Source organism: Rattus rattus, chromosome 11, assembly GCF_011064425.1.
Source record: "Rattus rattus isolate New Zealand chromosome 11, Rrattus_CSIRO_v1, whole genome shotgun sequence".
Lineage (NCBI taxonomy): Eukaryota > Metazoa > Chordata > Mammalia > Rodentia > Muridae > Rattus > Rattus rattus.
This window is the reverse complement of record NC_046164.1, coordinates 643,713-661,389: the sequence shown is the minus strand read 5'-3', so window position 1 is coordinate 661,389 and position 17,677 is coordinate 643,713. Positions and strand designations below refer to the sequence as shown.

The window sequence follows — 17,677 nt, the reverse complement described above, 5'->3', positions numbered from 1 at the left end:
TGTTAGAGAAATACTAAAATATTTTTTATAAAAGTAAGTTACTGTTTATCATTCTATTTGCTTACTAAAACTGATAAAAATCTCAGGTCCTAAGTAGTGCGTTCTGCCTCCTTCAAATTAAGTGGATCAACCGCTTATATTCTATAAGTATTATCTGAGCAATACTGTGAAGACGGACTTTAGTTTTATCTCAAGGAATTAATAATTTTAGAACCAGGACATAGTTGGAAATCAATGTATATTTCTTATAAATAATCCTTTGCCTCACTAATCTTATGAGTGATATACTAACATACCCTCTGTTAGTAAAAACACGTGGAAAATTAGCCTGTGTTGCTAAAATCAAACCAAGGGTTTCTTTGTTCTTTACCTCAACTCCTTACCAAGACTCGACTTCTGTTTAATGTTATGCCTTTTGTATTTCAAACGACACTCCATCTAGTAATAAGAATTTGGGAAAGTAGAATTAGCATGCCTGGTGTTGTTTAAAAGAATGTTCTAGAGAAAAATAATAATAAGAAGAAAGTGGGACCTTCCTCGAGTTTAAAATGTGCTGCTCCCTGTGAAACCAATAAGGCCTTTGGGAATAGGAAGGATTTCTGGGTTGCGAGCAGAGCCCTAATCCTCTCACCTACCTGTGTGAGGATAGCCAGAGGGAGTCCTCTGCCAACCCCTGGCTGGCCCCACAGAGAATGATCATCATAAAGGCTGGCTCCCCGTCATTAATATGAGAAGCAAAGGATGAGTAGTTTGCAAATCCCTCCCAGCTCCAGACCAGGAAGTTTCTCCCTCCAGGAAGTTACATTAGGAAAGTTTGAAGTCAATGATGTTTCCCAACCAGACAAATTTTTGTACCAAAGAATCATCTCTACATACCTTTGTAGGAAATCAGAATATAAAGCAGCAAATGGTTTCTAAATATCTATAAATTATGAAATTAATATAAAATGTGGCTTTTTATTTATAGAAGCAGAACTTTATATGGTTCTTTCTATTTTTTTTTAAAAAAAAAACACAATTAAGAAGAGTTGAAAATAGACACCAACTGTTTACCACATCAAATTTTTCATTTGAAACATTTTCACTGGCACTTGAGCAAGCTGTTTGAGTAAAAGTTAAATATCCATGCTTTCACTGGAAAAATGTGGAGGGACAGGTCTGAAGGCACATACTCATGTATAGGGTCATATTCCTAGGACTTACCATATCCTTTAGACAATTACTTCACCCAAAATTAGGAATACTATTCTAGGCTCGATACATGAGATGATCAGACTGGGAAAATATATTTTCTGTCTAAATCAGAAGAATCTCTTGAACCGGGATTTCAAGGCTAACCTGGAGAGAAAAGGGACTAGACATATCCTGAGTAATTCCTTTGTTTACCCCAACCCCAAACGCTCATACACATCACATGAAAATACCAAGAGATACCACTTTTTATTTATGTGCAAACAATTTGGACAATTTACTTTTTAATAATGATAATTTTATAAGAAGTAAAATGAAATTTCTGAAGAGACATTGAAATGTCATCCACATTGGAACCCCAGCTGACACTGCTTCCTTAGAAAAATAAAAAACAAAAACAAAAATACAAAAAACTATTAGCTCAGGGACTCAGTGCCAAGAAACCAAAGAGTCGACTTCTCAACAGATATTTGATTTTGTCACCAAACAAAAATCAAAATAATACAGGCACTAATATAGGTGATTCAAAGTGGCCAGTATTTAGTATAGTCATTAAAATATATATTTATGTTTCTTGATATTATGAATATACATATAAGCATGTAACATATGTATATGGGTAGTTTATGCAATAAGAACATGAAGTATGTAATATGGCATAAAAAGCAAAATATGAGTTTCTCTTATATAAAATAAAATATTTATACATTTGTATAATAGTAATTCAAAGTGTTAATACAAGGCAAAATACATACATAAGATGTCAAAATATATATAATGGATTGAACTGTGCTCTCCCATTCATATATTAATATTGTAGCCCCTGATATCTCAGAACCTGAATTCGTATAGGGAAAATTAAATGGCGTGATTTTGTGAAGCTGAGGTTATTGGATAGATTCTACCACAGTATGACCATGCTTATACAGGGAAGAGTCAAGATAGGAGAATAAAAAGAACAGTGTGACGTCACAGGAGGAGACCCATCACCTACAAGTTGGGAGATGTGAACCTTCTAGAGTCATATACAGGTTTCCAACCTCCGTAAGCAAGAACACAGCACTCTGCCCTGCCTCTGTCTAGTCTGTGGTGCTTGCCCTAGCAGTCCTGCAAGCTGGTGGCGATACAGAGGACATAGAACATGTTAATTTTGTCCAGTTCTTCCATGTTACCTTTACAGGGGGAAAAAGATAAAGTGGGTAACATAAGTGGATGGCAATAAATTCTTCACTTCCTTTCTAGAGACACTTCTTCCACATTTGTGTATGTCAAAATGAAATAGCATTTTTCCAGTGCTAAGCCATAATATACTAAAATAAAATGGCTTCCCAATGTGTAAAATAATAAAAGTTTTTAAAATAGCTTTGAAGTTTATAAAGGTTTTCAAAGTTTAAAAAAAACTTAAAATATAAAAGTTTTTAAAGAGGGCTCAATAAGTTTTTCCTGGACAAGCAATTGGACCTGAGTTGAGAGCCCCAGCACCCATTTTCAAAGCCACTCCTGGGGTCACAGTGCCTATAATCAATGTGGAAGAGGCAAGGACAGGCAGGACTTGGGGATCTGACTGGGTCAGAAGCTCCAGGGTGGGTGAATGGCTCTAAGGTGGAACTGACTACAGAGACAGTTGACTTTCTGAGGCTGTGACTTTGAATTGGACGACTTGCTGAGTTTTGTAGAGAACCGTCACACATGTCCACAACCGGGAGATCCTACCCCAAGGAACAAGGGCTCTCACTAACTTAGGAAAATTTCAAACTTGCATATCATTCAAAATAACTCCAGATTTGCTTATTAAGAATGTGGAGAGAGAGAGACGGGCACACGACATTGATCTCTGACTTCTGTACACACTGACAGGTATTTGCACCGTATACATGCATTCACACAGATTTTAAAACAAATTAGTTAAAATTTTGTGTATTCTCCTATGCCGTTCATCTATTGTTTCCAAGATGTAATTAATGCCTAAAACTTACAACCCCATGATTTGTGAATCCTAATTGACAAATTCAATAGTTGAATGGGAAACAGATCTCCAAACGTTATATAATGTATGATTTTATTCTATAATGTTCTTGCAATACAAACACACCATAAGGGAAATCAAATCGGTGATTGTCAGGGGTTAAAGAAGGTAGGGAAGAGGAGACAAATGGGTTAAGTAGTTAAACATGCAGGGCCTCTGATGGTAGAAATGCTCACTATCTTGGCTCGATGCATGTCAGTGTCCAGGTTGTGGTGTTATAGTATAAATAGCCATCAAGGAAAACTATTTAAAGGGTACAAAGAAATGATATTATTTCTTTAAGTTGTATGAAAGTCTGCAATTGCCTCAAAATGGAACATTAATGTGAAACATTTTTTAAATAACGGAAACATATTCTAGACAAAGTATACTGTGTTAAAATAATTTGATCAGAAAGTACAGCAGATAGTTGTCACAAAGGAAAGGCAAAAGCAGAATTTGAAAACTTTTCCAGGTTCAAAAGGGCGGCGAGACATTCAGCAACCAAATGCAACATAGAAACTGCCCAGGCCAGGGCCCATGTTATGTCTTTCTACAAAGCAGAACAAGGTCTCCCTACCTTCACCATCTCTTTACCACTCTATCCTCTTTCCTACCATTATGATCCTGCTCTAAATAAAAGTCAGATCACAGAGTAGGGCATTGACCAATGCTGGAGTATGTGTTTGGCTACATGGGGCACTGCTTAATCCCAGCATCAAATCCCCAGAGAATGAAGTGTGGAGGGAGAGCTCTTGGTGCTGCCTACTAGGAATTTAGCAGTATTTTGACATTGGGCTAGGATAAGGAAGTAGGCTCAAGGTAAATACAGCCAAGGAATGTATAGCATTCCTTTTATCTCGATCACCCTGATAAGCTTTTAGACAGTCACCATGAGACTTTGGTTATTGCCTTGTTTGACTACTTTGTTTATTGCCTTGCCTGACTCTTTGTCTTTGATCTAAGAACTGACCCTATTCTTGGTATGTACCTAGAATGATATAAAAGCAGACAGGAAAAAAATAAACCTGCTTCAGCTTCAGCACTGTCTGGAGTCATGCTATAAAAAAATAAAAGAAAGAAAAGACAAGTAATTTTGATTTTAGTTTGGCTCAACCAAATATGTAAAAGACATTTTAAAAACAAGTTTAACAATGCCAAGCAACCAGAGCTTCCAGGGACTAAGCCACTACCTAAAGACTATACATGGACTGACCCTGGACTCTGACCTCATAGGTAGCAATGAATATTCTAGTAAGATCACCAGTGGAAGGAGAAGCCCTGGGTCCTGCTAAGACTGAACCCCCAGTGAACTAGACTGTCGGGGGGAGGGCGGCAATGGGGGGAGGGTGGGGAGGGGAACACCCATAAGGAAGGGGAGGGGGGAAGGGGATGTTTGCCCGGAAACCGGGAAAGGGAATAACACTCGAAATGTATATAAGAAATACTCAAGTTAACAAAAAAAATATATAAAAAAAAACAAGTTTAAATGTGAAGTTGATATCAATGGATATTAAGAAATTAATAGTAGCTTCACGGGGTGTAGCAATGGTCACAGAAAGTTCTCTTAATTTTTATATAGAATATAAATTCCCTGGGTGATGCCATGAGATCATTGTAACTTCTTGGAAATTTACATAAAAGCATAAAGTAAACAATATCATAAAATGTTAGTAGTTCTTAAGGTTATGAATTAACCTACTAATTAATTATGTGGCCATCAGCTCAACTAGTCTCCTTTTTATGTGTATTCAAGTTTTGTTTTTAAGTCATTTTCTATTTCCTCCCCTGGGTACAGGACCTTTTCTTTCCTCCTCTTTTCAGCAAACTCTTCAAAGGAAGGATCAGTAGTCCTGTCTCCTTTTCTGCTGATTCATTCTCTTTTTAACCCTCTAACCCTGCTATTCCTAGAGCTTTCTGTCAAGATCACCTTTCTGACGCCCATCTGTGACTACCATCCTTATTACCTAGTCTTTTTTTTCTTGGATATTTTATGTATTTACATTTCAAATGTTATCCCCTTTCCCGGCTCCCCCCTCTCCCATACCCCTTACCCTTGCTTCTATGTGGATGCTCCTTCTCCTACTCACCCACTCCCACCTCAACACCCTGGCATTCCCCTACACCGGGAAACGAGCCTTCACAGAACCAAGGGCTTCTCCTCCTGTTGATGCCAGACAATGTCATCCTCTGCTACATATGCTGCTGGAGCCATGGGTCCCTCCATGTGTACTTATTGGTTGGTGGTTTAGTCCCTCAGAGCTCTGGGAGGTCTGTTTGCTTGATCTTGTTGTTCTTCCTATGGGGTTGCAAACCCCTCCGGCTCCTTCAGTCCTTTCTCTAACTCCTATCTGAGCTATCTTCTGGCACAGCTTTGCCTGTTCCTCACCCTTGATTGTCCTCCATTGTCCTCCTGGATCTACTCTAACTGGCTCTCCTACCCTTGTTAATTTTCTCTGGCATCTACCCTCTGCCATGTCCTCTTTCTCTCTAACATTCTGACAAAAATCTGCACAGATGATCCTATCCTGGTCTGTTTCTCTACTTACAGTTACTCCCTTGGCATTGTCATCCTCTGCTAAACTGTACTGTATGTGCTCAGGGACGACAAGTTAATAAGACCAACACATATTACTATTCCAAGTGCTACTCTTATATATCTAACCCACATCGCCTCATGAATGCCTGCTAAACATCCCTAACGACACTGCTGGAGAGAAGCCTTTTCAGCTCAGGTGATGACAATGCCCTATGTTAAGTGTTCCGGCTAAACACCTAGACATCATCCTCAGCTCCTCTCTTCACTTGATCTTAGCCAAAAGGCCGAGAAGCGATCCTCAGCTCCTCTCTTAGAATCCATCTTTTCATCAGGACATTTCTGCACCTTTATCCCTAAAATCTATACAAAGTTGAAACTCTTTCTGCCATCTTTAACACTCTAGTCTCAGACAACGCCATCTTCTGTTTCAGTCCCTGGAACATTTTCTGTCCTGTTCCTCTCCTTCTCCTTGTCCTCTACAGACGATTCTTCACAACACGCAAAGGCGTTCCATTAGGACATTAGGCCAAGTCATCACGGTCCTCCACCTGAACCTGCTCTGTGCTGCCATTTTGCTCAGAGGAAAACCAAAATCATTACCACAAGGCTCCGGTCTGAACCTTACTGTCTCTCAAGGTTACATGCACGCTACTCTTCCCTCGCTGCAGCTCCAGTCACACTATCCAGTACGCCAAACTAGTGCTTAGCCCTGGGCCTTCCTTCAGTCATTCTCTTTGTCTGGAATTTTCCAAATGTCAGTGTGCATAACCCCCTTAGCGCTGCTCACTGTTCTCACGCTTTATCTGCCTGGGCCTGACCTCTGACCCCTGACCGCTGGACTTAATAGCAGCTTTTCACATCTGGAGCGAACACCAGCGCTCTTATTTCTGATCTGAGTCCTACTTTTCCTTAGCGCTTGCTGCCAGTTATAGATTGCATGCATTCATCCGTTCATTTATTTATTTAGTCCGGTCTACCTCTACTCAGTAGTTTGCAAGCTTCATAGGAACAGACATGATTGTTCCTACAGCAGTGACAGGCAGAGTAAAACAATTGCAAATGGTCTTGGAAGGAATACGTGAATTTTGATTTAGTATTACCGTTATCGATCATAGGTGCTGAGAAACAAGCAGCCCCAATAATGTATACACAAACTCTCCACTAATTGGAAACACGTCAGTCTACAGAACACATCGTTAATGTAAAAATAACACATTTTTTGCACTTAATCTTAAATTGATATGTATTTACAACAGGCTTAACCCGAGCTCTTACTGACACCTTCCTGTCCTTTTACTCAGAACAGAGTGCAAAACAAAGATAAAACTCACAAAGTGTGGAAAGATAACCCTAGGCATCTTAACGGCGGTGATCGCTGCGGTAGTAATTGGACTCATTGCCTACTTTGCCGCTTGCGGTAAGTATCCGTTATGTTTGTCTTTTTGTTTGATGACACCACATTGGGAAAACTAAGAAATCTGAGGAAGGAGAGGAGACATGTCTTTTTGTTTGTTATGCTTTATACCGTTATGGTCATTAACATTTACTTCACAAACATTTAAAACCTTATCGAGGGATAACTAATACATAAAACTTGCACATGTTACATATTTTTGTGAGTTTCTTACATATGATGATTGCCACATTTAGTGGAATTATTTTTACAGTTAAAATAACAGGTGCTTATCTTCAGACTTTGACCTCAAGTGACTTTTAGACCAGTGTGTTTAAAACTCGAGTTGTGGTGTTCTTTGTTTTGTATTGCCTTTTGGAAAGATTTTCGGGTTGAAGATCCATTGAAGAAAGTGGACACAGTTTCTCTTTATCAGAAGCTAAGAACTTAAGATTTTTTACTACAGAATTAAAATTTCTCACTCCAAACCATGTGTTTCTTCTAAACAATATTTCTTACCCATAAAATCCTCCTTAAATCTAGATTTTTCTCCACTATTGAACAACGAAGGAAAATATGTCTACAAATTTTCTATATAGTTTATCCATAAAATAGAAAAAATATGACGTCATTGAGTTTATTTTTTATTTAAAGTAGAGCACTGTGTCAAGTTTTCTGTGTCTTTTTGTGGTCATTTTAAGCACAAAGACATTCTTTTAATTATTAAAAACATTGCATTGTACATATTATAAAGCACAAGGTGATAATTTGATACATATACACAATATTTAATGATCAAGGGGATCACCATGACCATCTCCTTAAATTATATCATTGCCTTGTGTTTAGCCTTGAAATGTTTTGTTCTATATTCTTCTAAATTCTTTCTTAACTTGTAAAATATATAATCATAAAATACAGCCATCTTAGTGACTTAGAACGCTGAACTTATTCCTCCATCTGACTGTACTTAGGCTCCTGTCATCTTCCTCCATCTGACTGTACTTAGGCTCCTGTCATCTTCCGCCATCTGACTGTACTTAGGCTCCTGTCATCTTCCTCCATCTGACTGTACTTAGGCTCCTGTCATCTTCCTCCATCTGACTGTACTTAGGCTCCTGTCATCTTCCTCCATCTGACTGTACTTAGGCTTCTGTCATCTTCCTCCATCTGACCGTACTTAGGCTTCTGTCATCTGACCTCTTCATTCTTGCTTTCTCAGCACTTCCTAGTGACCACTGTTCCAGTCTCTGATTCTATATAATCAACTCACAGCATCCACATATAAGTGAGAACATATAGTATCTAGCTATGTACATGAGGATACTTTTATTAAAATATTTTCTATATTCATATAGGCGATATATAAGAATAGTTAGTTGTTAGAACATATAAAGACAAAAAGTAATGCTAAAGGTAGTAATATTTGTTTTCTACTCGAGTAAAAACATTATCCCCTCATGGTTTTCTTGATAAATCCTTTGTTTCACCAAAGGTAAAGCACAAGGGGGTGAGATGGTTGTGAGAAGAGACATGCTTACATAGACTAGGGTGCAATGTGTTTATATTGCCGTGCCTATTCCCTCGTGGATCTTGTCACTTGTCATAAAAAATTCATTTTAGAACTCTGGCCATGAATCCCAACATTCTGGCTGCTATTTGACTTTTATAGAGTACCCAAATACAAATGTTCCCCTGCTTATCAGTAACTTTACAGTTATTGCTCTCCTAGAAGCCACAAAATCTGAAATCAGAACCAAGGCTCATACAAAACCCTTTCTTGAAAACAGAAGCCTAACCTAGAACTGATCATCTTTGTCAGTTATGTTTGAAGAACAGAATTGACCAAGGTTTTCAGCAGTCAGGAATATTTTTAAATTATTGCACTTGCGAAGACAGAACTCATACAGGTATAAGAGCCATAGTTTCATAAGTCTACAAGAACAATGATTGCCATGCATATAGTATTTTCCCCTGGAATCATCTCCTGAAGCCGCTATGATTCCATTTTTACATAATACATGACTCACAGATTGGGAACTATTATTTAAAAACATGATAGTAATTTCTAGAAAAGAGTTTACGTTTATAAGAGTTTGGCTATCTCATCCAATATCCATTTCAGTTTGCAAAGACAAACAACACAGACACAGAAACAGAGAGAGAACTGTGCAGTGTGATCTAATGAGACACATGACAGGAGTAGGGGTTTTGCAACCACTTTCTTTTCCATTTATACTTATTAGACAGATCGCAATGACAGATGTTATCCCTGCTAAAGCCTGAATTATAGTCATGACATATGACAAAAATATCTATGAATAAGAATATTCACTTTAAAGATAGGCTCCAAACTTAGTTGTTCCTTAAGAGTAGATGCCAGAAAGGACACTGTGGTCAGGACAAAACGGCAACCAACAGATTGGGAAAAGATCTTTACCAATCCTACAACAGATAGAGGCCTTATATCCAAAATATACAAAGAACTCAAAAAGTTAGACCGCAGGGAGACAAATAACCCTATTAAAAAATGGGGTTCAGAGCTAAACAAAGAATTCACAGCTGAGGAATGCCGAATGGCTGAGAAACACCTAAAGAAATGTTCAACATCTTTAGTCATCAGGGAAATGCAAATCAAAACAACCCTGAGATTTCACCTCACACCAGTGAGAATGGCTAAGATCAAAAACTCAGGTGACAGCAAATGCTGGCGAGGATGCGGAGAAAGAGGAACACTCCTCCATTGTTGGTGGGGTTGCAGACTGGTACAACCATTCTGGAAATCAGTCTGGAGGTTTCTCAGAAAATTGGACATTGAACTGCCTGAGGATCCAGCTATACCTCTCTTGGGCATATACCCAAAAGATGCCCCAACATATAAAAAAGACACGTGCTCCACTATGTTCATCGCAGCCTTATTTATAATAGCCAGAAGCTGGAAAGAACCCAGATGCCCTTCAACAGAGGAATGGATACAGAAAATGTGGTACATCTACACAATGGAATATTACTCAGCTATCAAAAACAACGAGTTTATGATATTCGTAGGCAAATGGTTGGAACTGGAAAATATCATCCTGAGTGAGCTAACCCAATCACAGAAAGACATACATGGTATGCACTCACTGATAAGTGGCTATTAGCCCAAATGCTTGAATTACCCTAGTTGCCTAGAACAAATGAAACTCAAGACGGATGATCAAAATGTGAAGGCTTCACTCCTTCTTTAAAAGGGGAACAAGAATACCCTTGGCAGGGAAGAGAGAGGCAAAGATTAAAACAGAGACTGAAGGAACACCCATTCAGAGCCTGCCCCACATGTGGCCCATACACATAGAGCCACCCAATTAGACAAGATGGATGAAGCAAAGAAGTGCAGACCGACAGGAGCCGGATGTAGATCGATCCTGAGAGACACAGCCAGAATACAGCAAATACAGAGGCGAATGCCAGCAGCAAACCACTGAACTGAGAACGGGACCCCCGTTGGAGGAATCAGAGAATGAACTGGAAGAGCTTGAAGGGGCTTGAGACCCCATATGTACAACAATGCCAAGCAACCAGAGCTTCCAGGGACTAAGCCACTACCTAAAGACTATACATGGACTGACCCTGGACTCTGACCTCGTAGGTAGCAATGAATATCCTAGTAAGAGCACTAGTGGAAGGGGAAGCCCTGGGTCCTGCTAAGACTGAACCCCCAGTGAACTAGACTGTCGGGGGGGAGGGCGGCAATGGGGGGAGGGTGGGGAGGGGAACACCCATAAGGAAGGGGGGGGGGGAAGGGGATGTTTGCCCGGAAACCGGGAAAGGGAATAACACTCGAAATGTACATAAGAAATACTCAAGTTAATAAAAAAAAAAAAAAGAAAGAAAAAAAAAAAAACAAAAAAAAATCAGTCTGACATTGCCATGAACACTGTAATCAGCCTAGACACAAAATAAATAAATGCAAAAATATAAAAAAAAAAAAGAAAGTAGATGCCAGAAACTGAAAATAAGAAGAGAATATTTAAGGAGATTATATTTGGAAATACATGAGCATTTATTTCTCACATTATTATCCCCAACTTATGCTTGATGAATTGATATGTCCTCTTCATATCAAGCTGAGAAATAGTCTTCATAAAACAGATCGACCTTATCCTGAAAAGACCCTCATACATTAAGGAACATAACGGACTGAAGTCCAACTCCTGCATGGAATATCTAAAATAGAAGTAATGAGTGCCTAGGCTCAGTAGTTAAGAGGAGCTGAGGATCTTCCACAGGACTCAGTCCATTTCTCAGAACATCCATTTATCAGGCAACTCACAAATTCCCGTAACTCCAGGGTTTCTAGCTAGTTCACCCTCTGGTTTATTTTTCATTTTATGCATTTGAGTGTTTTACCCGAGTGTGTATATGTGTGCTACACATCTTCAGTGCCTACTGGTGTAAGGAGAAGGTATCAATCCTTTGGACCCGGTGCCACCATGTGGATGATAGTAACTGAACCTGGAACTCTCGCCTACTGAACCATATCTCCAACCCAAATCTTAGTTAACTTTCTTAGGAAGGCAGATAGCTCTCTTAATAAAAGAATGTAAAAATAAATAGATAAATGCATTAATAAAGGCACATGAAAGTCTCCACAAACTGAGTTAACATTCATTCACTGAATGACTACTTGTGAACGAAAATAATCTACTAATCTAGGTGCTTTACAAAGTCAGTAAACTACTATGATGTTTTCAAATAGTATTTGGGGATCTGCACTTGGAATTTGATGTAACTTGCACATATCACCAAATGTCATTATTATTTTTCCTTTTTCCACCTAAATTCAAAAGCTATTATATGTTTATAGAATATCCAAAACCAGGCTAGATTTAGTCCTGAAAATTGTCTTTAAAATCCCTATTCCAAATCAATGAAGTTTAACCCAATTCAGAATCACTTAGAAAGATTTTGTTTGTTTGTTTTTGTTTTTGTTTTTGTTTTTTGAGTATAACTAAATGGGCTGCGGATGTAACTCAGTGACAGAACACTTACTTAGCATACATGAGTCTCGAACTTCAATTGCCAATGACTCGGGGGAAAAAAGGAAGAAATACAGAAAGAAACAAAGATGAAAAGAGGAGAAAAATATCAACATGTTAAGTTCTAAATTCTAGTTCTACAGGAGAAATAAGTTCACATGTTTTATTGCCCAGTAGGGTGACCACAGATTTTGGATAATGTAGTGCATTTTTAAGTATAACATTGTATTATTTCCTTAGACTTCCTTTCATGTGTACAATCTATTTTGATCATATTAACCTCTAAGCTTCCTCCTAACTCCTCCTAGGTCCACCACCCATCCCCAAACCCTTCCCAACTTTATGGCCTTATATTTTTTAATAGTCCACTCTTTCCAATTCTTGCTACCCTTATACTTATGGGTATGGAGCCATTCACTAGATCAGTGGTTCTCAACCGTCCTAACGCCGTGACCCTGTAACATGGCCCCTCAAGTTGTGGTGACCTTCAACCATAAAATTACCTGGTAATTTGGTACTCTTACAAATCTTAATGTAAATATCTGATATCTGATATGCAACCGCCCCCCAAAAGGGGTCACAACCCACAGGTTGAGAGCCACTGTACAAATGCATAGTTGACCTATCAGAAAACATTCCCTTAAGGAAAATCAACATTTCCTCCTCCAGAACCCATGAGGTTAGGGTGGGGGCTCATGAGCCCTTCCATGCTGGAATGTTGGCTGGATTGATTTTATTCCAGCGCCCACAGCTGCTATAAGTTCATGAGTACTGGTGCCTGTCATACACAGAAACCACTGCTTCATCCCAATTCTCTCTGAGCTCTGGCTTTTATAATCTTTCCAGTCCTTGTTGCACAACGGTCTTTGAGGCTTGGTGGTAGAGGGTATACTTATATACACACCATTCATATCTGAGCATTACACAGATACGTATTCTCTATAATTTGACCAATTGTGAATTTCTGAATTGACTGCTGTACACATCACAAAAATTCCATTATAAGGACAACTTTTAAAAACTATACTAAAGAGATTGTGAATATTCTTATTGTAAAAAATGATGTTTGAGAATATACATGTTACTCTGATTTGAGTACTACACAAAATAGATGTGCTTGATAGCCTAAAAATATGTCAATTAAAAGTAAATTAAGTTCTATTACTGTAGCTTTATAAATCCAAAAAAGTCTGTGCATGAAGCCTACACCCAAGAATATTATCAGTAGTAGAATCTCTACTGTCCACAGTTTTCCATGTAGTTCTGGCGGGCAGCCAAGGTTGAGGACAACTCACATCAAGAAAAACAAACAGGTGGGTTGGGGATTTAGCTCAGTGGTAGAGCGCTTGCCTAGCAAGCACAAGGCCCTGGGTTCGGTCCCCAGCTCCGAAAAAAAAGAAAGAAAGAAAGAAAAACAAACAGGCATAAGATTAAGACATTTAAAGCTTCATAGATGGTGACCAATTTTACCATAGCATCTCAAGGTACCAGAAATCCAAGTTCCTTTAGTCATGGAGGTTGGTCGTATGTGTCCTGATTTGCCAACGCATCTCAATGTCCAAGCCACCCGGACTAGTTGTAAGCGCTATGTACAAATCACAGCTATCCAGTAAGAAGAGCAGGAAAGTATCTTCACTCAGTAAGAGAGCAGCTCAGATGTTCCAGAAGCATTTTTCAGAATGCAAAAGCAACAGGATTACTCTAGATACAGCATAGGTGGAACAGCACACTTTTTAGACGAGCATCTGCTTGGGCAGAAATAAGATTGTGCTACCCTAATTGGGTGGCTAAGCAAAGAAGTGCAGGCCGACAGGAGCCGAATGTAGATCGCTCCTGAGAGACACAGCCAGAATACAGCAAATACAGAGGCGAATGCCAGCAGCAAACCACTGAACTGAGAATAGGACCCCCGTTGAAGGAATCAGAGAAAGAACTGGAAGAGCTTGAAGGGGCTCGAGACCCCTTATGAACAACAATGCCAAGCAACCAGAGCTTCCAGGGACTAAGCCACTACCTAAAGACTATACATGGACTGACCCTGGACTCTGACCTCATAGGTAGCAATGAATATCCTAGTAAGAGCACCAGTGGAAGGGGAAGCCCTGGGTCCTGCTAAGACTGAACCCCCAGTGAACTAGATTGTTGGGGGGAGGGCGGCAATGGGGGGAGGGTGGGAAGGGGAACACCCATAAAGAAGGGGAGGGGGAGGGATTAGGGGGATGTTTGCCCGGAAACTGGGAAAGGGAATAGCAGTCGAAATGTAAATAAGAAATACTCAAGTTAATAAAAAAAAAAAAAAAAAAGAAAGAAAATAAAAAAAGAAAAAGAAAAAAAGATTGTGTTACCCTGGAAAGAGGAGAAGTCAACAAACGGCACAGAGTTGATTGTTAGAGGAAGTTAGTCTTCCTCACTAGTCGTTTTACCGCTTCTATTTCAAGATAGTCCCAAATTTTTATACTAATCATTAGCAGAGACTCGTAACCCTTCATGCCCCTCTACAAATGACTACTTTAGTTCCAAGGAATAATAAAAGTAAAAATGTAAGAGCACAGACAAGCAGGGCCCTCTCAAATGCCTGTTCATTTGCTTCATCATTTTGCTCTGAATCCAAGAGCCAAACTTAGAAATATATGCGTTTTTCTTCAAAGCCAAGGGTTGCAATACATTCTGTGAGGGCATTGTAAGTTCTCCAACAACCCATTGGAGAGAACACAGTAGGAAGCAACAAGTCTGAAAGAACACAGCAGAATTTGAGGCCCAAGCTGAGGATGTTCAAGACAGCTCAGCTTCTAAAATGAATTTAGAATAGGTCACATGCATGACATCAAGCTGTTAAACTGTGCACAAAAATGGGCATGTATAGTGTTTGTAGATTAATTATAAGCCCACATGGGCTGGACCAAAAGTCCAAAGTGTATAAGCAGCTTATAGTGTTAATTTTTTGCTCTTAGGTCTGTCTAATTTTTTAACATTGTTTTAAATAGTCCCTTTTTATAGGACTATTGTGCATTTTAATTCCTTAGGTATTGTATGAGTAAGAAATCCTATAATTTGGCTGATTTTTCAAAATGTAATGTATAGCAATCACAAAGACCAAGATAATTACTGTATTTTAATGTAATTTTGTTTCATAACATATTGCCCAAACTTGAAAAGTGGAACATTAAAAGTTTACATTTAAAAAATCCTTGAGGGGTTGGGGATTTGGCTCAGTGGTAGAGCGCTTGCCTAGGAAGCGCAAGGTCCTGGGTTCGGTCCCCAACCCCAGAAAAAAAAAATAAAATAAAAAATCCTTGAATATGTTTTGGTGAAGGTTATAATTTAGCATTCCTCCACCTGAGCGTTTTCCACAATCTCTTGGCACCAAGACTTATGGATATCACAGAATCTGACATTTTATGAGCGTGTGAATTCTCAGAACAAAGTGGTTGTGTACAATGGGAAAACTATTTTCCTTTTCTGTCCTCAGGAAAAACACCTTTCTACTACCATGTCAGCTTTAAGGTTAACAACATTGACTATGACAGCAAATTTGCCAAGCCATATTCTCAGGAATACATGGACCTAAATAAAAGGATAGTGTCTTTGGTGAGTAGAATGGTTTGTTTGTTTTTTTTTTCCTTTCTGTGCATTTCAAAAAGTGTTAAGACTCTAGCAGTCATCTTCCAAGTTCAAAATAGTTTCTAACCAGTACCTTAGTTCTAGATTGCATGAGTTAACCATGTCAGACAGTCTTCTAAAAATGTGAACAGAAAAATATGCAAAGGGAATCCTTTTAAGAAATGCTAAGAAAAGGGTTGGGGATTTAGCTCAGTGGTAGAGCGCTTGCCTAGCAAGCGCAAGGCCCTGGGTTCGGTCCCCAGCTCCAGAAAAAAAAATGCTAAGAAAAACAAGACATAAAAGAGTTGATATTTCTAATGAAATCATCAATCACATGAATAATATGCATTTGATCTCTAATATGCACAGCTAAGGCCATCTTCCCTCTCATTCAAAATTAACCAGTTCCTTGAGGAAAAAAAACCTTGCCAGTCTGAAAGATAGTATGACCAAAATAAAGATCACTTTGCAAGCCCTCCTTGTTGGAGGAAAAGTTGTAAAACATCTGCTTAAGAATCAACTTCGGAAACCGGGAAAGGGAATAACAATCGAAATGTAAATAAGAAATACCCAATTTAATAAAGATAAGAAAAAAAAAAAAGAATCAACTTCGTGTTCATATTCACCCAGTTAAAGGTTCAACAAAGGGACCAAGTGTGCTTAGCTAGAAGCTTCTGTTATGACAGAAACTACTATAATTAACTCAAGTAATTTCATTAGCCAGACTGAGAGTGTCAGGGGCAGAGATGACGTCATTCATCTACCGTTTCTCCTAGAATCTCCTACTAGGACATTGGAGGACTCACTGCTCTGATGAAAACATATAGTCTTTCCAAAGCATCCCCCTATGTACAAGGTAATAAGTTAGAGTTCCTGAAAGTCCTGGTGTGTTTTTATCGTCATGGAAAAAAATTGGGAAATGGAGGCAAAAAACTGAGTCTTTGATTTTATAACAAAAAGGAAACAAAGCAATATAGTGCAGTGGAGGAGAAAAACATCTTCAACGAAATAATCTAGACTCAAAGAGAAAAATACTACTTCTTTTCACTCATATGTGGAGCCTACATTTTAAAAATATATCTGAGGACATTAAAAAATGAGTATATTTTCAAAAAGGCAGAGTACTGGTGGATGGGTGGGAAGAGGATAAAAAGAATAGAGAATAGAACAAAAGAAACATATATATATATGAACATCTATATGAAAATATCATAATAAAGGTAATCACTTTCTACAGTGAATACTACTAATAAAAATAATAAAATATTTTTACAAAGTGAAAGAAATCGACTCAAGGCCGTTAGCCATTCCCAAAATTACTGCTGTATTAGCTCCATGACTCTAGTTGTGTAATTTCTCTTCACCTCAGCTTCTTTACATGAACATTAGATCACAAATGCCAACACAATAAGGTCATGCAGACATAGCAAAGGATGAACTGTGGTATAAGCCAAAGTCCTATTATTTTGTCAGTCTTTAAAACAGATAGTCTTAATCTATGGGTATAATGAAAGTCATTAAGAAATGATTTAATATTATATCCACTTAACAGCATAATGGTAGGAGGTCCTCTCCTAGGATTTATGATCTGTCTAGTCAGAGGTTCTTGGTCCAACCAGGGTGCAAGGTATAGGTTTTATCTTGTAGAGTGGGCCTTAAGTCATAGTTACTCCTACGGCATTCATGCCAATATTTCTAAAAATCTATTCTAAGACAGGCTCTAACTTCAGACCAATTTTTCAAATCAATTATCCCCTGCTTACTCTAGAACAGTTATTCTTGAACTTCCTAATGCTATGGCCCTTTAATAGAGTTTCTTATGTTATAGTGACCCCCAACAATAAAACTACTTTTGTGGATACTTCATAACTATAATTTTACTACTGTTATGAATCCTAATGTACAGATCTGGTATGCAACCCCTGTGA

The 17,677-nt window shown here is 38.5% G+C and overlaps 1 protein-coding gene across 1 annotated transcript in view; it reads left to right on the top strand.

Moving 5' to 3' along the window:
• The window catches only part of LOC116912420 (transmembrane protease serine 11C), a 61,849-nt gene that overhangs the window by 977 nt on the left and 43,195 nt on the right, over positions 1–17,677 (top strand). Inside the window, exons 2-3 of the mRNA XM_032916486.1 lie at positions 7,037–7,152; positions 15,619–15,737. Of these exons, the coding sequence (XP_032772377.1) occupies positions 7,037–7,152; positions 15,619–15,737 (235 nt within the window). The remainder of the gene's footprint in view (positions 1–7,036; positions 7,153–15,618; positions 15,738–17,677) is intronic.